Source organism: Panthera pardus, unplaced genomic scaffold (assembly GCF_024362965.1).
Source record: "Panthera pardus isolate Hobbes unplaced genomic scaffold, ASM2436296v1 HiC_scaffold_27, whole genome shotgun sequence".
Classification (NCBI taxonomy): Eukaryota; Metazoa; Chordata; class Mammalia; order Carnivora; family Felidae; genus Panthera; species Panthera pardus.
The window spans coordinates 7,528,176-7,549,837 of NW_026526843.1; the positions used below are offsets into that span (position 1 = coordinate 7,528,176).

At 54.1% G+C, this 21,662-nt stretch overlaps 2 protein-coding genes across 13 annotated transcripts in view; one reads left to right on the top strand and one right to left on the bottom strand.

Moving 5' to 3' along the window:
- Positions 1 to 16,615, top strand: part of FHL1 (four and a half LIM domains 1) — a 61,595-nt gene extending 44,980 nt beyond the window's left edge. For 2 of the 5 annotated variants that reach the window (XM_053891317.1, XM_053891318.1), the window contains exons 3-8: positions 11,821 to 12,002; positions 12,250 to 12,424; positions 13,118 to 13,287; positions 13,751 to 13,937; positions 14,561 to 14,760; positions 15,111 to 16,615. In XM_053891317.1, the coding sequence (XP_053747292.1) occupies positions 11,847 to 12,002; positions 12,250 to 12,424; positions 13,118 to 13,287; positions 13,751 to 13,937; positions 14,561 to 14,760; positions 15,111 to 15,194 (972 nt within the window). In that variant the 5' untranslated portion in view covers positions 11,821 to 11,846 and the 3' untranslated portion in view covers positions 15,195 to 16,615. Of the gene's footprint in view, positions 1 to 4,461; positions 4,593 to 10,695; positions 10,868 to 11,820; positions 12,003 to 12,249; positions 12,425 to 13,117; positions 13,288 to 13,750; positions 13,938 to 14,560; positions 14,761 to 15,110 lie in introns of those variants that run through there. The other 3 variants (XM_019421494.2, XM_019421496.2, XM_019421500.2) reach the window with 3 other exon arrangements.
- Positions 16,616 to 20,046: 3,431 nt separating this feature from the next.
- The window catches only part of MAP7D3 (MAP7 domain containing 3), a 56,829-nt gene continuing 55,213 nt past the window's right edge, over positions 20,047 to 21,662 (bottom strand). For 5 of the 8 annotated variants that reach the window (XM_053891321.1, XM_053891320.1, XM_053891322.1 and 2 more), the window contains one exon: positions 21,335 to 21,452. In XM_053891321.1, coding sequence (XP_053747296.1) covers positions 21,445 to 21,452 — 8 coding nt within the window. In that variant the 3' untranslated portion in view covers positions 21,335 to 21,444. Of the gene's footprint in view, positions 21,453 to 21,662 lie in introns of all 8 variants that reach the window. The other 3 variants (XM_019421487.2, XM_053891323.1, XM_053891325.1) reach the window with 2 other exon arrangements.

A 21,662-nucleotide genomic window follows, 5' to 3' on the forward strand; every position in this document is an offset into this window, starting at 1 on the left:
CGTCGGGCTCTGTGCTGTCAGCTCAGAGCCCGGAGCCTGCTTCGGGTTCTGTGTCTCCCTCTCTCTCTGCCCCTCCCCCACTCATGCTCTGTCTCTATCAAAAAATGAATAAACGTTAAAAATTTTTTTTTAAAAAGCCAAAATCTTTAAGAAAATTTAAAAAACTATTCCTAATCACACAAGGACATTTTCCAAGATCCAATGGTAGAGGCCAAGGCACGTGTTTGAATTCTTAATCTAGGAGTATTACAAGGAACCCATCCAAGGTTAATCGTGAGATGCTGGTCTTCTCTGGAGTGAATTAGCATTTTCAAGGCACTTGACTGTTTGCGGGGCCCTCCATTTCCTGCACGTTCCCTCACTGGTGGCAGGCCCTCCCCTTTCTTGGGGCCCCTTTCCTTTGCTCTGCAATCCAGACACCCTCTGGGGAGGCACAGTTCTGGGGGCTCGCTTTCCTTTGGATCTTGCGCGATGAAATCGCCCCGCATGTGGTTCTAGGGGGGCTCCCTCAGCTGACTCCCTGACAGATAGGCCCTGAATTGTGACATTTAAGCCGTGACTTTGCACAATTTGCCTTGTCAGGAAGCAGAAGTACTCTTCCCACCCTAAAGATTAACAGGAACATGAGATGGGCTGAAGCTGCACTGGCCGAGAAGTGCTCTGGAGAGCCCGACATGGACTCCCAGCATATCAGGGTGCATGACCGGGTGCCTTCCTCCCACCGCTGGGGTCACTCAGTAAGATCCCTGGCCGGAGGGACGAGTAACCGGGCAGAGTTCTGTTGAGGGGAAAAACTCTGCTGAGTGTATGACTTAGTGGCAGGCGTGAGGAGGGGGAGGAGGGTGGAGCGTGACCAAGATGAACCACAGGTGGGCCCACAGAGACTCCGTGGCACGTGCCCGTCAGGCCCTTGCCCCTGGCCGTGACTAATGGCAGTAACTGAATAAGTTCGCAGCCATTTGGAAATTTCTTTGGTGAAAGAAAACTATGGGAAAGGGAGGAAGGGTGACCACAAGCCAGGTGGCCGGGGCCGAGGAACCCCCGGGCGTGGGCCAACTGGGTCACGGAACTTGCCGTGTCTGCCTCGTGCGTGAAGTGTGATCCTCCCGTGGGGTGCTCCTGAAGTAGAGCGTCCGGGATTGGGTTGCGGTGTGCAAGTGCCTGCACACGTGACTCCCCGCGGCCCTCGCAGTTTTGCCTGGTTCTCTCCCCGACGCGACAGCCCAGGGCCGTCCCGTGAGACGGGGCGAGCCGCTGACACCTCAGCAGAAGCTCCTCGTAACGGGCCACATAAAGTTCCCCGTCATCGCCCCGATCGCCCAGATCCCCGACATCCAAGGGCCCGGCGGCTCCGTCCCCTCCGGTCCCTCCCCGCGGTGACCCTCGTGGCGCTAGCCGCCACCTGCGATCATTTGTTCGGCCTCATCTGACGCCGGCAGGACCCTCGCGGGCTGTCTCCTGGCCCCCCAGACCCCCTTCCTCCGAGAGGTGCCCCTCTTACCGCCCAGCGGCCGTCCTTGTGGTGGCGTGCCCTTCCCTCCCGGTGTCACGTGTCCTGCTTCCCGCTCCCGGGCTCCCGCCCCCGCCGGGCCACGTGCCGCTTTGCTCACACCGCGCCTTTCCTCGGAAGGCCCCTCTTACCCGGCCTTCAGGGACCCGAGAGGTCACGTGTCATCACATCCGGCAGGTCTCACCAGCGCCCCCGGGCACACCCCTGCCTGCGATAAGGCTGGGTGCCACCTTCCGTCTGCTGCGGTGACGGGTCATCTGTATATTGCTGCTGAGCCACTTGGAAGACGGAACCATATGGTACTCTGGACCATATGGTACCAGAAAAACCCCTTGCACCGCATAGTAGGACATCCGCCGTTTACCTTATAAAGTAAACGACGGCAGGGGATGGGGTCACGTACAGGTGGAGCCTACAAGCCGACTGCGGAATAGCTGGAAGACAAAAGCGGGTAGAGAGCCTCGGAAGCGAACGGTTCTCGGAGAGTGGCGTGCCAGAGGCAGCTTCGGGTTTTTGATGCCCGACACTCGCTGAAAAACCATCCTGACGCACGCCGCGCAGCGTGAGAGAATAGAAGGCCTGGAACGTGGCCCTCAGACAGTAGAGAGACCGGTTCGCCGAACAGCGGCCAGCCACGGCCACGGTAGATGAAGGCGCTCTGTAAACAGCACAGTGATTCTTGAGGAAACCACGAAACATCACGCTGTTACCGTGTAACGAACTTGGCTCAGACGCTCACGAGAGCCGCGGCTGCTGGGGCGTCTGCTAAACGACCGCCAGGGTTTCTGGGCCGCCGACCCCGGGCGGGGCCGGGTCACCGGCTCTCTTCGCGAGGGACCGTGTCTCACCTCACCCGGGGCCCCTTCTGCTCTGGTTTTCCGCAAGCTGCAGCTCTGGCACTCGAGGCCGTGGGCGGCGGGGGGACGCGTGTCAGAGCAGGCCGGGGTCAAGCCTCCCGAGGTTCGAGAAGGAAGGCGGGGCCGACCTGGGGTGGAGGTGCCGTCAGCCGCAGGCAGACTCGCCCGTGCTAGTCCTACACTTGCGGATCAGAAAGGAATTCTCTGGGTTGTGTATTTTCTCCCGTGTTTCGGGCAAAATAGGTTTGTTGGCCAGCTGGATGAGGCCATCACTGTGTCCATATTCTGTTGGGACGTTTCCAGATGCTAACTACTGCGCCTGCTGAGGGAACGCGCCCTCTCGTGCGGGGCTTGAAGCCAGAACTGGCTTCCTGGAGGAAGGCTCTACCTCGAAACGCACCTCGCTAAAATCTCGTTTCCGGTTCGTAACGGTCCATCATCTCCCGCAAGACGCACATATCTGCCAGGAGACACATTGACCTTTATTTCAGGGGTGCGGCCGTTTCCCAAGTGGCCGGGCTCCCCGCAGCATTTCGCCAGGCCGCTGAGACAGGGGCCGGAGCGGGCTGGGGGGCACAGTGCCACCCCCCCTTCTTGTCCCCGACCGACTCCTGGACCCAGCACGTGATAAATTTGCCTGTAACATCCCGGCTTTTATTGTTCTGTCATTTTCCAGCTAACGAGAAGTTACAAGTTCAGCTGTTGGAATAACTGTTTCATTAAACGTTTGGAGAAGTAAGAATCGTAAAACTCGGCGCCTGCGTGGCTCGGTCGGTTAAACGTCTGACTTTGGCTCAGCTCACGGTCTCGCGGTTCATGAATGTGAGCCCTGCATCGGTTCTGATCCTCTGTCCTCCTCTCTCTCTCTGCCCCTCCCCCGCTCGTGGCGTGCATGTGTGTGTGTGTGTGTGTGTGTGTGTCTGTGTGTGTGTCTCTCTCTCTCTCCCAAAAATAAATAAACATTTTTAAAAAGAATTGTAAAACTCAGCCATTCAGATGCCTGCCTTGATGTTCAGTGGCCAAAGGCACTTTTGAGTTCCAGGTGGGACCGTGTTGAGGTTTGATGGGCACGTTTTGCTTCTTTTAATTCATTTTTCCACAGTTACTGTGGAGAATAAATCGAGGAAGGGGGTGGAGACGGGACAGGGAGCATGGTTGCAATTTGAAATAGGTCCAATGAGAGGCCACTGAAAGTGACTTGGAGCAAAAGCCTGGAAGGAGGTAGACGAGCAACTGTGAGAGGGCTCTGTGCGGGGGGGGGGGGGGGGGTTGGGGGGCGGGGGGGGGGGCAGGGGACTGTGTCGGGGCCGAGGCCGGGCGCGTCTGGAGGGTGTGGAGGCCGGCGAGGAGGCCAGCGTGAGGCTGGAGCGAAGGGCGCAGGGAGGGTGCCGGGGATGAGGCCAGGCAGGGAACGGGCGTGGGGTCACAGAGGGACTTACAGGCCATCCTCCAGCTGTTACAACACGTTAGGTTGCCCTCTTCCTTTTCATCCGTGTTTTGACTTTTGTTGTCCCTGATGCCGAAAAGCAGATTTCATTTGTGGGACAAAAGTATCCTCCTCGTGTACTTGGCGGCTGTATATGTGTATGTCTCTCATCTGACACGAAGGAGATGTGTGGCTAGAATCGCACCTTCAGGATTCTGCTGGTCTCTGGTACATACCAAGGAGGACGTAGACGGGGCCCCTGACCTCTCTATTCCTAGTGTCCAACGCCTTTTAATGACACCGGTTAATAGAAGTCTGTCTCTTACGGTTATTTCTGTCATTAGCAGCACAAAACACTTCTTCGTAGGGCCCAAAGGAAGCTGTTTAGGCATATAAAGTGGATTAATAAGGGTGGCTCAGCGTTAAGCTATGCCAGAGCTGAGTCCAAATTTTATTCCGGTACAGGGATGACTTTCTATGTGGCCTCTCTGGCTCTGGAGCTAATTTGGATGCTGAGTAGCTCCACAGGTATTTATATGTAGTGTTTGGTATTTTTACTGGGTCCTATTCTTCTCCCTCGGATCACCTAAAATGGTTAAGAATTTTCTAGTGGGATTAAGGTTGTGATCTCTGGGGAGGGGTGGGCCATCTGCTCTCGGTTATTTTTGTGTTAGCCGCTTCCCCTTAAATGTATGTTCACAAATGAGCCACAGCCTTATCAGCTGAGGTCGAGGGAAGACTGGTCTAGGTGCCGCTCCTGAACTTGGTCTCTGAGCCATGGCTTCCCATAGACACTCAGGTAAAGCTTCATACTCTTTATCTTCCATCGAACACGGTTGTGTTAGGGCAGGGAATCCATCACTCGACTAAAAGGTAGTTTTTGATGAACTGATTTTAGCCTTGTCTACATAATAAGTCCTGGCTGGTCTCTGCTCTGTCGCTGCCTTCTGCTGCTGTCTCCAACACTAAAGGCAGGTCGAGTGGCTTGTTCTTTAAAAATAGAAACTTATTACCATAGTTTACATGTTTTAGGACATCTTAGGAAACTGTAAAAGATAGTGTGAGGAACAATTGGGGGGGCGGTTAGCAATTTTTATTATTTATAACATACAGATGTTCGTCGCGACTGCTTTAAATCGAATTTCAAGTGTTTAGAAAAGGTCAATTGAATATAGAGCTGAAGGGAGAAATACTGACAACTGAGAAAGTCCATAGTGACTTACCACCTCTTTCCTTTTCTGAATGATGTGCTTAGTCTTTCTGAAGAGAAGCAGCTATGATCCTTTGGATGTGACAAGTAGGGTGGTCCTTGTTCTTATCAGAAAAAGGGGCAACGTTTCCGAACCTCTAGCCCGTCCTTAGCGTGAGAGTCATCTTCTTGTTTTGTAACCTGGCACAAAGGAAGCCCTTCGGCCATGGACAGACACCCAGGGAACGGGCTGAAGGACTGAAGGACGGGCCGTCTCCCCAGAAAGCCCGGCTCTCTGAGGTCACCCGGCTGCCGGTCCCTCCTCCGAAGCCAGGAATGTCGCTGTGGCTCCTTTGCCCTCTGCCTTAGGAACGCTCCCCTTTCTTAGAGACAGGCACTGTGTCCTGTCTCCGGGCTTTCAGATTACAGGACAAGTTAATTTTGGGTGGCAGGAAAAACTCATTTTGAGAGCTCGTAATTGCCCATCAGAATTTAAATAATGAGAATACTTTTAGAAAGTCTTCTTGGGTGTTTAAACACAAACGCACTGCAATGGCATTCCCTGCTTTGGTGAATTAATATGCAGTGTTTTTCTTGTTCCCAAATGTTGAAGAGCAGTTTTGCCCCCCACCCCCACAGGAGCCATTTTACAAACATGGTGCCACATGCCTGAGATTGTGGTAATTGGCCACCACGTCCGTTCTCCGGGTGCAGGCCGGCTATTCAGCTGTACTGGTTGTTCCAATGGGCCTTGAATGCATGTCAGCTGGTAGAGTAACTCCCCATTTTACTTACTTATTAAGTGACAGAATAGGAAAATACATTTAAAAGGTGACCTATTTACAGCACACCCAAGCCTCCAATTTTAAATTGCACAAAATCCTGACAGTATTCTTGCTTATATAAATCTGGAGGCTATAACAGTGACTAAATGAGACAGATTATTGACACCTTTTAGGTGTTTTTTTTATGTTTATTTTTGAGAGGGGGGGGAGAGAGAGAGAGAGAGAGCAAGAGAGAGCATGGATGGCAGAGGGGCAGAGAAAGAGGGAGCCACAGAATCCAAAGCAGTCTGCAGGTTCTGAGCTTTCAGCACATAGGCCGACGCGGGGCTGGAACTCAAGGACCGTGAGATCGTGACCTGAGCTGAAGTCAGACCCTTAACCGACTGAGCCACCCAGGCCTCCCCCACAAACGGTTTTTAAAACCAGGGACTATCATTTTGTATTGCATTTGATTTATAGGCCTGTGAAAGCAGAGAAGAGAGAGGTCCTCACGAAAAGAAAATCCACGTTGCCCCGAGATGGGCTTCGTATAGACAAATTAGAGGCTCAGGTAATTGGGTCAGAATCCATTTTCAGTGGCCATCCATATACTGAGAGGACATTTTGAGGACAGGAATTTATATTTTTGTTACTGAACACTTTCAGTCTGCAAAGTTATGTAGATCAGTGCCTTTACCCTTGGCCTTTCGAGTTGAGGACCAGGCTGGGGGTGGGGGGGGGGGTGTGGACGGGGAGGGAAGTAAGGCCATCTGCCATATTATACAGCCACTAGTTCCCTTCACCGGCCACTGCCCAGTGGGTTATACGTACTGCCCCAGGAGTCTTTTCTTGGGGCAGGGATGGAAAATGAAATGGTGGTGTGAGCGAGTAATCAAACTGGGTTGGCTTCTTAAAATAACTGAAAATGGCAGCCAGAAGATTTGGTCAAGGGTGAAACTTGAACGTTGCATACTTGTCGTGACCACCAAACGACCGCCTGCTGCTCCCCCACCGCTAGGAAAACTGAAAACGCACGTCCTGCTGCTGCCAGGTCGGAAGCACTCGTTTTCTGATACGCAAGCTGGAAGGTGCCCACATAACACGCCCAACATTAAGAAAAGCTTCGTATATGGACAGAGTAATACTCGCATAGAATCTAGCCTGGTGGAAATCCAGGGGCACCTAGTTTTTGTTTAATAATCTCTATCCAACCCTCCTGTTACCGGGTATAATCTAAAACTGTTTATCAGTGACCCAAAGGAGATTTATGAGTTCTTCTCTGAATGTAGCGTACAAGTGAGGTTGCACGTAGCATTGAATCGTTCCGTACGTGTTCTGTTTTTAAGGGAAAGAAACACTTTCTGATTTTCTATGAGATTCTATGAAAGACTGCTTTTCAGCCATGACTCATGAACTCCGTCTCATTGCAGCCAGTCAGGTATTTACTCCCAAACGTCTGACAACACCTCCAGGTGCGTTAGTGTGTCTGCCACACAAGCGTCCTATTCATCGGCCAAGGCTTCGCTCCATTTGTCAAACGTTCTCAGGAAAGCGATATATCCTTTCTTTAGAAGCCAGTATTTATACGCAGAATGACTAACGGACTGGTATGTTGGACTTAGCAATTAACAGACCAGAAATAGCCCCAATTTTTTTCTTCCATCCGGGTTGCTGTTCGTTGTTTACACTGTGCACCATACTCCTCCGGGAGAGCACATCGAAGAATGTCGCTTTGCTCGAAGATTCACGGTTTCCTTAAATCTTCCTATTTCGAACCACTCGGGCAGGAGGGGAACGATGGGTATTAGCAAGAAATACATGAGAAAATACACCTAAAAACACAAGCAAGATTATTAAGTGTGAACTGAATCTTCTCTCATGAGAGGTTCATAGTTCTAGAAATGTCGCACCATCACGTTTCTCCTTCAGTGTGCACACGAGGGAACCGAAAGCCAACGCTTTTTTATTGAGACACTGAGGTTTATGTAGGCACCTCTTAGCATGTTGGCTGTAGTTCAGGAATTTTCTGGAAGAGGAAGCTTGTTGATTAAGGGAAGGACGATGTGTCTTTTTGAAGCAGGCACAGCAAGAAAGGCTACCACCTTGGAATAAGTATCTAAAATGGGATCACCCGGTCACGACTCCGATGCATTCGCACCCACTGTGTCCGTAAAGGACTGTGGGTCAGACATCAGCACCTTAGGGTGGCAAGAGCTGTGCCCTGATTTTTAAAAACAAATATTTGTTATAAAATGCTTTTGATAAAAGAGCTTTGGAGGAGCTTAGTGGCGGTGACTTCTCTCCCCCACCCGTCCATCCACAGGCACATACTTACTGTATGACTGGTGTACTCAGGGCCTGCGATTAGGTCCGCGGGACTCCTAGTACTTTGGAACCTTCTTCTGTGATAGAGAAGCCTCGGCCCTGCCCTGCATATGCGCCCGGCTCACACCTCCAGGTTAAGATCCGTCAGAGAGCTGCCAGAGGGCAAACGCGTGGTGACAAGGACGACAAGGACGGGCGGGAAGGGAGGGAGCATTGTCATTCTGTGTATCCACTGTTACCAGTGATGACCCACGATGCCCTTTCCCAGATAACGTCAGGGGGTCCGGGGAGACAGCTCGGGATTCTAGGGAAGGGGAAGGTTAGGCGGCTTCATACTTCGCGGTCTGGGAAATGGCTAAGGGGACTAAAAACCGTATTCCCTATGAGATAAACGCCTTAAGTATATGCAATTCAGGAAGATTAAAGTGAGCCTCAAAGACCAGTTAAAACGCTACCTTCATCCCCCCCCGCCCCGTTATTTCTGACATCGGGGAAGGAAGGAAGGCGCCCAGCTTTTCCCGCCCCGCGAAGTCGAGACTGCGCTGCGGCTTGTTTCGGTGGCGCCACGAACCCGGGCGCTCGCGGTCTTTTAGGAACCCGTGTGTGTGTCGGCGCTGTCGCCTGTACGCTGTTGTCTTAGAATCGGTAACTGCTCTGAAGATGAGTGGTAGCCACATCCCTCCCCGTTGCACACGTTCACATTTGACACAGAGTTACGACCTGGTACGTATCTCGTCGGCCGGAATCTAGTACTCCGACTTCCTCCCGGGCATGCTACGTGAAGGCTTGCCATAGTCTGGGACCAAATAATCCTAAATTGAGAAAAACATGAGGTAAGCTAATTGAGGTTGCCCGGAGTTCCACTTGATTGGAATTATTGCAAAAAAAAAAAAAAAGAACTAAAGTTCATGGGCTTGACATCGGCATTGCTAACATGCTTTAAGTATTTCCAGCCTGTTTACTTATTAGGCAATAAAGCCAACGCTCCCAGAAGTGCCTATTTTATCTTGACGAATACGTGTTTCCGCACACACGAAAAAGGCCCGAGTCCACTGTGGAAATCAGTTCTGAGAGGATATGCCCTTTGAAATATGTCCACGTGGGCGCAGCCTCTCTGGGTTTAAGTGTACGGGGGCGGGGAATGTAAGCTGACCCTGGGCTTCTCCCACGACAGGAAGGAAAACAAATAATAATGCCTAAAAGCCAGGACTCGAAAACACTAAGAAGTGGGACTCTGCATAGAGGCACCATTAACTTGGGGCGAGCTATTTCACGTTCCCTTTGCTTGGTTCAAGACCCTCTGCTATAGGGCCGATAGCGTGGCGTGCAGCCGTGCGGACACGACTCCCATTTCTGACACGCTCTGGTACCTTCCACGATCCGTGGTGAGCCATGGCTTATGTCATCGGCTGGATGCCTCGAAAGTGTGAGCCAGTCGTGTTCTAGAACTGTGAAAGTGAGCAGTGAAGAACTTGGCATTGGTAAGATGACAGGTTCTCAAAGTATGTGGTTTTGAAGTGAGAAAGGCTTGGCAGGTATGCTCTCCCTGGTACCGTGACCCATAGTGGTTTCCCTTCTCTCCAAACCTCGGGCTGCCTGAACAGGACTCACTGTGTCGCCTGGTGTCTGTTTGCCGTGTGACGCCGGCGCCTCGATGTTTAGCTTAAAGCTAGGGCTCCGACATACCACGAGCCGGGGCTCCCGTCGGGAGGGACTCTATATGGGACTCAACGCTTAGAAGTATTTGGAGGTCATCTCCTCTTTGAAAGACATCGGAAGAGTGACAGGAAAATGAGCGCGGCCCAGAGTTGTCTTCTAAATAGAGACTTCGGTGAGGGAGGAGGAGGAGGGATGTTCAAATATGGTCCAGGAAGATAGTCTCCGAAGGGCTAACCCAGCCGTGACTGCTCGCCGCGCAGGAAGCCAGTGCTGTCTAATCTTACAAATTCTAATTTCCTGCCAAATGGTATTTAGGAGCCACTGATAATTTAATTTCCTGGCATTACTGTTACTGGAGATTTATTTAGTTTCTCTGCTCAGCTCTTAACAAGAAAGTAAATCTTTGTCGGGTGCAAGGTTTCAGTATAGAAGAGCTAACGAGACAGGGGTTTTAGGGGACAGGTGAAGGGCCAGCAGGAATGAACGGAGGGTGACTGCCAGCGTGCGATCACTGTGACGGGCACTTTGTTTGCACGGAGGCCGATGGCAGTTTAAAAGCTACCTTACGTAAACGGTGCGCACTTCAAGGAGACAGACCTTGGTTTCACTTGTGCCTCTACTTTTCGTTTCTAACCCAGTTTACGTAAGGGAACGTCCTGGTTTTCTTTGGGGGACAAGGTGCCAGTAAGAGCCATCCTCCGGTCCCGAGAAACCTCTGAACTGTGGCACAGCGGGCTCAAGCAACTGTCTTTGCCCCAGAATGCCTCCCGCTGGCGGCAGCGGCTCATTCCCAGGAGGCGAGGGGGTGTGTCTGAGGGTCGCTGGGGGGGGGGGGGGGGGCCGAAGCCGCCCCCCCCCCCCCCCCCCGCCCCCGGGCCCTGTGCCTCCCGGGCCGGCCGCGCGCTCCGCTTGTTTGGCAGCCTGGCTTCCGAAACGCACCCAGTTGTGAGTGAGAGTTCAGCAGCCTTCCCGAGGCGGCTCCGAGACGCAGGGTGTGGTTTCCTTAGCTCACTCTCTGCTATTTGGTTGCCGGTGGCAACAGGATCCAAACAACTCGGACATGTGTTTGTATAAAAAAACCTGGGACCGGGCCGCACAGTGGGAGTCTGGGGCCGCCGGGCCAGTGGAAGAGCTGCGGTGAGTACCGGGGCCTCCCGGCCGTCTTCCCTCACTCGTCTCCAGATGGCACTCTGCAGATGACACGGGGGCATTTGCGAGCACGGGAACCGCGCTTATGGGGAGCTGGGAACAGCGTCTCCGTTCTGGTGTTTCCTGTGCGATTACATAACTGCTGTCTACGGAACCCACGTTCGTTCGGGCGGAGGGGGGAGGCCGGCATATGTTTAAAGAAGTCGGGAGCTAATAGAAACCCCCGTTTGGTACCTTTCTGCTGGCGGGACGAACAGAGCGCCTCGGCAGTGCCGCAAGCTTCGGTGGGGGGGGGGGGGGCGCTGGGGGACTCGGGTGGCTGTTCCTGTGAAGGCAGTGGGAGGGGTTCTTCGAATGATCGGCTTAACACTTTTTTTTTAAGCCTGCCCCCCCCCACCGTAGATCCTATTTTAAAGTTGCAGTTTTTAAAACAAATGTCCTAAGTCACAAACTTGCTTGAACCAAGGGGGAACTTGATGTGGGCATGCCCCAAACTGGCAGGTCACTGTGCCGAGTGTCCACAGTCGTAGACTTCGCCGGTCCGGACGGACGGAGAACGCCGTTGTGAGAAGTCCGCTCTGGGGCCCCGGCTCGAACCCCGGGGCCGTGAACTGCGGCGGACGGAACTCCTCGGGGTCCCTTCAGGGATTTAAAAGTGTTCTGGCGGATCTAAAGGAGGGAGCGAGGCCTCGGAGGCTGGCGAGGGAGGGCCTGGCGCGCCGCGGGCACCGCTGCCAAGCAGCCCGCCTCCGGGACGCGGCCCGTATCCCCTCTTGTCCCCCCCACCCCCGCCCCATCCGGCCCCCTCCTCCCGCCGGCAGGGCTCTCTCCCAGGGCCCCGGGGGCCTGTCTCTTCCCGGGTCCTAGTGAAGAGTGTGGGGTCGCGGCACCGCGCGCACCGTCCTCCCGGGGCTCATTTGCCCGGCCCGTTGCCCCCGCAGGTCCCTCCAGCTACAAGGTGGGCACCATGACTGAGAAGTTCGACTGCCACTACTGCAGGGACAACCTGCAGGGGAAGAAGTACGTGCAGAAGGACGGCCACCACTGCTGCCTCAAGTGCTTCGACAAGTTCTGCGCCAACACCTGTGTGGACTGCCGGAAGCCCATCGGCGCCGACTCCAAGGTAACGGTGGCCCCGGCGGCGTGTGGGGGTTGGGGGGGGGGCCCCCGGGACGGCAGTCCGAGGCGGGGCCTGCTCGTATTTCACGAACTCCTGGGCGCCCCTCGTGTTACTCACAGGGTTACTCACAGGAACGTTGGCCTCGGGCTGTCCCAGTCTCGGTGGGGGGCCACCGCCCCTGACACCCCCCCGCCCCACCCCCGGGCCCCAGCACCGCTCACGGCAGCCACCCCATCTGCTCGGTCCCCAGGAGGTGCACTATAAGAACCGCTACTGGCACGACACCTGCTTCCGCTGTGCCAAGTGCCTTCACCCCTTGGCCAACGAGACCTTTGTGGCCAAGGACAACAAGATCTTCTGCAACAAGTGCACCACTCGGGAGGACAACCCCAAGTGCAAGGGGTGCTTCAAGCCAATCGTGGCAGGTAGCGCCCCCTCTCCCTCCCCGGCAGCCAGGGAGGAGGCCCCGAGGGCGGAGATGATGCCGGGTGCTCGCGGTGGTGGGGTGATGCTGCTGCGAGCCGCGCTTAGATTTTAGCGTATATATGCACGCATATATATACACGTATATCTGCGTACACATATATGCTCGCACACACGCACACACTCGGCAACTAAAGAACACTGGAGAGAGCCGTCTGTGGCAAGAGAAAGAAGTGAAAAGTATGTAGCGCTTTCTCATTTGGGTAGAGTAAGTGATCAAAGCATGCGCCCTCCTGGGTGGAATTCTGGGCCAGCTGCCCCCTCCGCCCCTCCCCCCAGCGAGTCTCCAGGTCCAGTCCGCAAAGGCCGGCCGTGGGGGTGGGGCGGGGATTCAGCCCCTCCCCCCATCCTGAAACACCGCTGCCGGGGTCCCCTTCCCCCTCCGACCACGGGAGTCTGGGTCTGCACAACCCCAGCAGGACGGAGGGGAGAAGCCCTCCCCTCACCCCACCCCCCACCCCCCGCCACCCCACCCCCCACCTCCCGCCGTGGATAGCACAGCTGGGGGCGAGCGGGAGGCCGGTAACTGTGCAGGGCCTGTGTGCCCTCCCCTCTGGAGGCCCGGGGGGCGGGCTGAGCGGAAGCAGCCCCCTGCAGGGCCCTGTCAGCCGGGCTGTGGATGGCTTTCCCCGCAGGAGATCAGAACGTGGAGTACAAGAAGACCGTGTGGCACAAAGACTGCTTCACCTGCAGCAACTGCAAGCAAGTGATCGGGACCGGAAGCTTCTTCCCCAAAGGGGAGGACTTCTACTGCGTGACCTGCCACGAGACCAAATTCGCCAAGCACTGCGTGAAGTGCAACAAGGTACGCTGTCGAGGGAGCTCCGCGTTGACTCGTTTCTGGAAGTGTTTGACAGTTGGCAGAGCACTTGCACACACACTATCCCATTCCATCGTCACGACGGCCCTGCGACGTGGGAATTATTATTCCCGTGTTGCAGACGGGGACGCCGTGGCGGTAGAAAGCGGCGCCCGGGGCCAAGTCGGGCTGTCCGCGGGCGCCCTGGGGAGGCGCGGCGGCCCCGGCTCTAGAGGGCCCGCCTCCACCCCCTAATCGCCGCGTCGCCCCACGCAGGGGCCCGCCTTCTCTGAGCCTCGGTGTCTTCGTCTGTAGCTCGGGGGTAATAATCGCACCTGCCTCCCATGGCCGCTGTGGCGATCAAATGAGATACTGTCTACCAGAGCGCCCAGCACAGTGCCTGGCACGTAGTAGGCATTCAACAAAATGGTTGTTGAATCTGAATCCGGTGCTACACTCCCTGGTCTAGGCCATCACATCTGGAGGAATCACTTACCAGGATCAGCCCTGGCATGCCGAGTGCTTTGTGTGTGTTACCTGCTCTAAGAAGCTGGCTGGGCAGCGTTTCACCGCTGTGGAGGACCAGTATTACTGCGTGGATTGCTACAAGAACTTTGTGGCCAAGAAGTGTGCTGGATGCAAGAACCCCATCACTGGTAGGCTAAAGAGTCCTTGCTAAGTCTGCCAGGCTAGGTCTTGCGCATGGTAACCATCTCTCATTTTCCTACGCCGTCGGTTTCATCCACAAAGGCCCCACAGAATGTCCTGTCCCCCTGCCATTGTGGTCCCGAAGGCCCCCCCCCACCCCGAATAGTTTGGATTCTCCCCCAGGCCAGCTTAGCCTTTGCAATACAGAACACCTCCTGACTACTGCTGACTAACGACGCTGCCGGAGTTCACGAGCCTGAGACCCACGGCCATGGCCACGGGCAGGCAGGCACCGCGTGTGGCGGTGGGAGCGGCGGTGGGAGCGGGGTGGGGGGGTGGGGGGAGTCCGGCGGGGAAGGGAGAGGAAAGGGGGGCGGATGAGGCCGGCGGGAGTTGGGGGGGGGGGTGGGGACGCTGAGAGCGGCAGGCGGGGATTAGAGCACCCCTAGCGGCAGGCTAGCTCAGAGGTGGCTGCGGGCAGCTGTTTGGCGATCAGAAGCAGAGCTGATCACTTCATTCCTCCTCACGCGGCCGCGATCCACGTGCCCCGGGCCCTTTCCCCGCCTCCAATTTTCCCATCTCCCCGGGGAGCCTTGAAATGTACATTTGAGAAGACTTTTGCCATCCTCAGGGAAAAGGACTGTGTCAAGAGTGAGCCACCCAGTCTCTAAAGCTAGGAAGCCCCCAGTGTGCCACGGGAAACGCTTGCCTCTCACCCTGTTTCCCAGCGCCAACCTCCGGGGCAGGCATCCGGGTGGAGAGAGGACTTGTCCCTCGTGGGTGGTGGTTCTTTGTAGAAAAAATCGAAGCTTAGCAGCTCCTCGAGGCCCGGTAAGTGCACACCCCGCGAACAGCCCAAGTTTGCCTCCTGGTGGCCACTTTGATGCCATGGCCCTAAATCAAAGAAACTGGTTATGCTGGGAGGTCGGTGCGTGTCACAGGGCGATAGCGGTGGCATGGGAGTGCGGGTTCGCGGCTGAGCTCTGGCATCTCCTCAGGTCCTCGCGAGCCGTAGCAGGGTGGCGGCGACGCGGGGGTCGGTGCGCGGCGGAGGGCGGCCGGGGGCCGGGCAGACGCTGCCCCCGCGTGCTTGTCGGCTCCGTGAACGGGCAAGGCGGCGCTCGGCCTCCCGCCTGTGCCCACTCAGCGGCCTCCTTTGTTTTCTCTTGTCGTTTCCCCAGGGTTTGGTAAAGGCTCCAGTGTGGTGGCCTATGAAGGACAATCCTGGCACGACTACTGCTTCCACTGCAAAAAATGCTCCATGAATCTGGCCAACAAGCGCTTTGTTTTCCACCAGGAGCAAGTGTATTGCCCCGACTGTGCCAAAAAGCTGTAAAGCGACAGGGGCTCCTGTCCTGTAAAATGGAATCGAGTCTTGTTCTTGTGTCCTCGCCCTCTGCCCTGCACCACCCGGAGGGCCAGAGCGGCCTCTCACCTCTAAAGTTGCTTCCTCTGTCTTTGCTCCCATTTTACAGTATTACTCAGATACGGGCACGCAGTGGTCACGCTAGGATGTAGCGGCGCGGCCACTTCTCCGCAGCTGCGGTGAAAACACAAACACGTAGATAGGTTGACTCTTCTGCATGTTTATCATAGAGCAGAAACGTGCTCACCATTTAGCTGCTTAGTGACGTGAGCGAGAAGCGTAACACATAAAGCCCCCGCTGAGATGCGTCTCGTGGCTCAGCTGGGACCCACCGTGTCCTCAGGACACGCAAGAGTTGCGGCGGCTGCTCCAACTCGGCTGCTCACCTGTCTGTGAGCAGAGAGCGAACTTAACAAATTGCATGGTTGAACCTCCTCCTCGAAATCTTCCTGCTGTTCTTTTGTGCTCTCAAACGACTAATACGAATTTCCAGAAAGTTAACATTTGAACTTGGCTGTAACTCTAAACTGACCTTTCCCCCGTACTAACCTTCGATTTCCCCGTGTGGCGTGTTTTCTGAACGTTCCCACTTTCAAGCGGGGAACGGGCAGGTGATTTGGAAAGTGTAGGCAGACCTGAGAAAACGAGCCTGTTTCACAGGAACATCATCACGGCGACTACTTCTGGAGGCTTAACAAAACTAACCCAGCTGCCCTTTTTCTTTTTCTTTTTTAATACTCTCGTTTTAATTCATAGTAACGTAGTTTATGGGTTTGGAGACTTGCATGTCGATATTTTAGCCCCTTCGAACGTTCCTGCGGTTTTGAAATTCATCCTGCCGAAGTAACCGTGACACTCTAGCGGGGGGTAGCTGAGCAGGCGCCAGGACTGTCATTGACACGGATAGGACATTTCCAAACAGCGGCTAGAGTGGAGTCCCTTGTAGCATAGTAGTTGTCTGCTCTTTGTGTGCTCAAGAGGCCCGCCAAGTCCCTTTTCTTGTGATTTTTAGGACTGTCCCTCAAGAGCTCAGCTGGATCTCTGGGGGAGCGGCTGCCACCCTCACAGGCACAAGCGGATTCCCACGCAGTGCTTACCTGAGATGCAGGCTCACCTAACTTACCGTATTCTTATCAACATCGTTCTATTACATAGTATAATGAGACAGTATCAAAAGTAAACATGTAATGACAGTGCATATTAACATTCTCGTAGGAGTGGTTAGACAAGCCAATGCCTCATTTCTACATTTTGTCATTAGCTGTTATCCTAAAGTTTCAGTGTACCCTTACAGAAATAAAGCAGCATATAAATAAATAACGCCTCGTCTTTTAATTCTGCCCATGGACTTGCTGTAAGGGGACACCATTGCTCTCAGACCCTCGATGACCGCTTTCCTTCGAGCGCGTACTCTGTTCGGAGCAGTCGCACAGAACAGAGGAATTTAGAAGCAGACCGAAGCCCGCAGCAGCACTCGGGTCCGGCCAAAAACCACCACGCCCCACGCTGACCCAGAAGCAGCATTTCCCAGATGTTCACATCCCTTAAAAAGGGCCCTGTTTTCTTGGGCCAGGAGCAGGTGGGGTGAGAAGAGAACGACAGCCGAAGGGCTGCTGGGCTGTTCACAGCCCCCGTTCTGTTGGCCCCCCTCTCCGTGTGCCCTCTGGAGCACGGATCCACGTGGAACACTGTCAACGCCTGCTCCCTCCACCCTTGGGCCCGCGGGAGAAACCCGCTCCCCCTTGTGGCCATGGCTGAGCCAGCGGGGAGAGGGCATCGGGGCCTCAGTAATTAAAGCAAAGGGCGGGACCCCTGTGGAGCTACCCAGACCTTGTTAGCAGGGAATCCAAACCCGCCAGCAGGAAACCACGGGCGTTTTTATGAACAGGTGACAGTCCCCTGTGTCTGTTCCCCTGGAGAAATCGGCAGTTAAAACCACGAAGAGAGTGGTTGTCTGGGGCCCCGAGGGAGCAGGGGTGGGGTGGGGAACTCACACACCACCCCTGGAAGCAGGCTGGGTTACTGAGATTGCGGCAAGGGACAGGGCCCAGAGGGGACGAGCCTGGGATGGAGAGGGGACTCCACTCAGGACTCCTCCTCGGGGAGAGACCACAGCACACTTCAGTGCCCTCCCCCCCAGCGGACTGTGGGCCTTTGGGCACCGTGGCTGCTCTCCTCTTCCCCTGCCACCCCAGATTCTGTGCTTGCCCTCCATCCTGTCACCCTTTGGCCTTCCTATCCCACTCGGCCTGCAAAACCCCAGCCCACGCCAGGGCCGAGCTCTGCCTTAAAACAAACAAACAAACAAAAAAGCACCACTAGCTGCAGCCACCAGCACAAGAACTCCAGCCTCCACCCTGGCCAGCTTGGCTTTGCCTTCCCTAGGCCAGACTCCCCGCCCCGGATACCTAATCCTCACAGTCAACACTGGCACTATCGTCCCCATTTTCCAGATGAGAGACGTTCAGAGAAGTCAAGAGGTCTACCTGAGGTCACACGGCTAACGAGTGACAGATCTCCAGCCTATCACTTATGACCGGACATTGCCATAGAAATGGTGAGCCCCCCAGGGTAGGGGCAGCGTCTGATGCATCACAGTGAGGAAACTATCCGGTTTCTGGGTTTCTGCTCGGTATTTCATCTGAAGACTGACCCATTAAGACTCAGGAGGAAGGAGGGGAGATTCCTAGTTGACAACTTTTAATCAGAAAACGCTCTTCTCCCTCATAACCAGGGGGATCAGCATCTCCAGAACGCACCTACTTGTGGTTAACGGGGTGGGTTCTGGAGCAGACTGCCTGGGTTCAAATCCCAGCTGCTCTGCCATTTTCTATGCCACTGAGACCACAGGCAAGTTCACCTAACCTCACTCAGCTCCTTTCCTTGCCTATAAAATGAGACCGAATTCCTACCTTCCAGAATCACACGCAGATTATACGGTAATAATACAAATGCTTAATAGGGCGATGGACACCTGGTCAAAGCACTCAAATAACGTTAGCAATTATTTTCATCTCCGGCACCAAACGGCGTATTACCTGCCATACGAACCACAAGACCCTCCCCACTCGCGAAGCAGGATGAGGTGTCGCCTCTACAATCAGCCTTGAATTTGGGCCTCAGCTCTGCCTCTTCCTAGTCGTACGACATTGAACAAGTACCAATCTCCACAAGTCTGTGTCCTCCTAGGTAAAAATGGATACCCACCTTCACAGGGTTTTAAAAAGATGCCTAATAAAGTACCTGGCATCATGGCACGCGTAAACGTAACTGCAGTTATTACGAGACTTGGGGAACCCTTGGATATACCCATCCAGGACCCCTGGAACTGGATCAGTGGAGAGGGAGACCAGTGGCAAGGTGGCCTCTCCAGGGCCTGCTTCAATGAGCCAGGCCTGCAGGGCCCGGGGCACCCAGCGGGCCACAGGGCACAGACCCCTGATGAAATGTGGCGGCCGGCCCGCCTCCAGGCTTCTGCTTCTCGGCACTGGCTCCTGCTCCTGTTCCTGCCTCGCCTCCTGATCCTCTGCCTCTTGCCCCAAGGCGTGATTCCACAGGACTAAAAGGGCACTCGGAGACCGCAGCACAAAGTCACGTGAAAATGCACGCGAAGTCACACAGCAAGCTCACAGCCACCTCAGCTAAGACGCAGGACTTCGAGTCCATCTGCCACCCTCTGCAGCATCCCATACTGCACCGCGGTGGCTGCCAGGGGTCAGAGCTGTTCGAAGGCTTCGTACCTGTGCAAGATGACACGGGCGTAGGAGACGTGCTCATACGTAGAACCCGCTGGCAGAAGTTAGGGACCTGTCTGTCAGGGGGAGAGACGCCAAGAGACTACCCGGAGAGGAAAGGAAACTTGAAGCAACCCTGTCCCCTAACAGGCCCGGGCACCAGCCCACGGCAAGGGGGTAAGGCTATGCCGGCGGCCACCACCTTGGAGCTGTAGACAGGGAGCTTTGGCCACGTTTCGGGTTGTGTGTACACCACACGACATCCTGCTTCAACAGCTCCGATGTGGAGCCCAACAATACGGAACGGGAAGTGGGGGTGGCTGCCACCATCTCCTAAGCGCCAGACCCCACAGACTGTAAACAAGGACCTCGCCCGATCAAAAAACCTAAGAGACCAGAACGCGTTTCAAGATTGAAAACTAAACACTTACAGGCAGATCCAAACATCCGTTTTAGCTGTGCACAGGAACAGCAAGGTCACGAACAGAAGTGTAGAGAAGCACAATCACTGCCCGCGCGTGCACGCACTCAAAGATGTCAAGTGTTCCCCGCCATGGCAGGCACCAAAAGCGATGCCCCGAAGGGGCTGGGGGAGAGGGGTGGGGAGTGAATGCTTAAAGGGTACAGGTTTTCTGAGGAGGAGATAAACGTTCTAGAACCAGGTACAGGTGGTGGTTGCACAACACCGTGCATGCACTAAATGCCACCAGACTGGGACATGTTGTGAATTTCACCACAGTAAACAGATGGTTGGTAACTACTGGCCTCAAGTAGAAGAGCCACCACTGGCCAGAGTAACGAGCCCTGGAAATAGGTGCAGAATTTGAAAATTCATATCTAATGTCCCAGGGGTGGAGCTCTACCAAGTCACCACGTGGCTGAAAGGGAGCATCAGAGGATTTGCTTACCTTTTATTGAACTGCCTCTTGCCCGTGTTCAAAGCTTGGTTAACAATTGGGGTCACCTTTACACCACGCAACAGTATTTTTTTGTTATTATAATGAAAAGAAGACTTGCTTTATTTGCAAAGTTTATTTCACAGAGCACACACATGAACAGAAGAATAACGGAGTGTTCCAACATGTGACATTTGTGCAGAAAAATACCAGAAACTCATTTGTTAGGATGATTGTCTCTGCCTTCTTCATGAAAGAGCTAGCGTATAAAAATAGTTTTCAAATCTAAGGCACCGGGCTCTATCTGTAACACTGGTACAGTACACTGAATGGCAAAGAACTAAGGAACTGGAAAGAATAATTCTTTCCTTTAACTAATCCAAGACCGGTGGCTAGAAAGGAACATGGGCCTGCTTGAAACTGTGATTCACTACAAAACTCATCAGCAGTGGGACAACTATTGTGCATTCAAGTTTTAGTTGCTGGTTTAAGCAGAATTTGATGGATTTCAGGAAGCTATCCCAGTGTGCGTGTGTGTGCGCACATGCATGCAAACGTGTGTGCAAATGTGTACGTGTGTGTGTGCGCACGCGCGCCTATCTATCACGGCGACCAAAGAAAGAATGGCCCTGCTCTTGTACTCACTTGCAGCCAGTGGTTAGAGAAGGCCGAGCAAGTCCGGCTCCACATGCCAAGGCTGAGCGCAGACCGAAGGCAGGACTGGAGAGCACGAGGAGAAAAAGACGGCGCGCCAAAATCCACTGGGGGGGGATGACACGTGCCCCACCACACAACAGCCACATAGTGCTGTAGGCACAATAAAAACAGTGCACGTTTTTGGAAATAAACCCCCCCGTGCACTTCAAAAGGTAAGACTGATGATAAGCACGAAAGGTGCTAAACTGTCCCAAGACGACACTTTCTAGGACCCCTGGCATTTGGGAGTGCCGGGGCCTGTGCACTCCGGTGATGGCAGAGCTAAAAACATACATAACGGTAACATGGGACTTATAACTATATTTTGCAACCTCCCGTTCATTATAAACAATCTAGTAAAGCTCTTGTGAGCAATCCTGAGTTCCTCGCACCCCCCATCAAGTCGTCTATGAGATCAAATGTCAGCTTTGAATTGTTAAAGTAATGTAACTGTTAAACAGAATAAGCATTATTTTAAGAGAGAAAATTACTCCTTGGTTTAGAAACTCAAGAGTTACCACTTGATAAAAAGGCACCCTTGGTGTATACACTTACACATACCGGCTGGAAAACAAGAACAAGACAGCGGAGGTTTCTACAGACAAACAAAAACAGGTCTTTACTCAAAACCCTTGCTGTGGGCAAGAATCAAGGTGGTATGCGCATCTTTTGAGACACGTGTTAAGGTGACTGATGTTTTTCTCCTTCTTGGATGGTCATTTTCTTGGCCAGGTTCAAGTCAGAGGCAGAGAAATGTGGGGAGATGGGCCTAGCAATTGAAATCCAGAGCGGAGGATGAATCTTCCTCTGGGCTGCACGAGGTTTACATATCTGACCAGAGGGAAAAAGAAAAGAAAGATTAGTAGAGAAGATGCTGGTCTCACAGCCACTGGGCCTCAGCCTCCCTTCGGGGTGGGCCCCGGGACCCTTGGCAACCCCCTCCCCAATCCAAGTTGCTGACACACTGGTGCCCTGTACTAAATATTCCCCATGACTCCAACTCCCAAATAGGCCCAAGCTGCCTCTCAATTTCAAAGACAG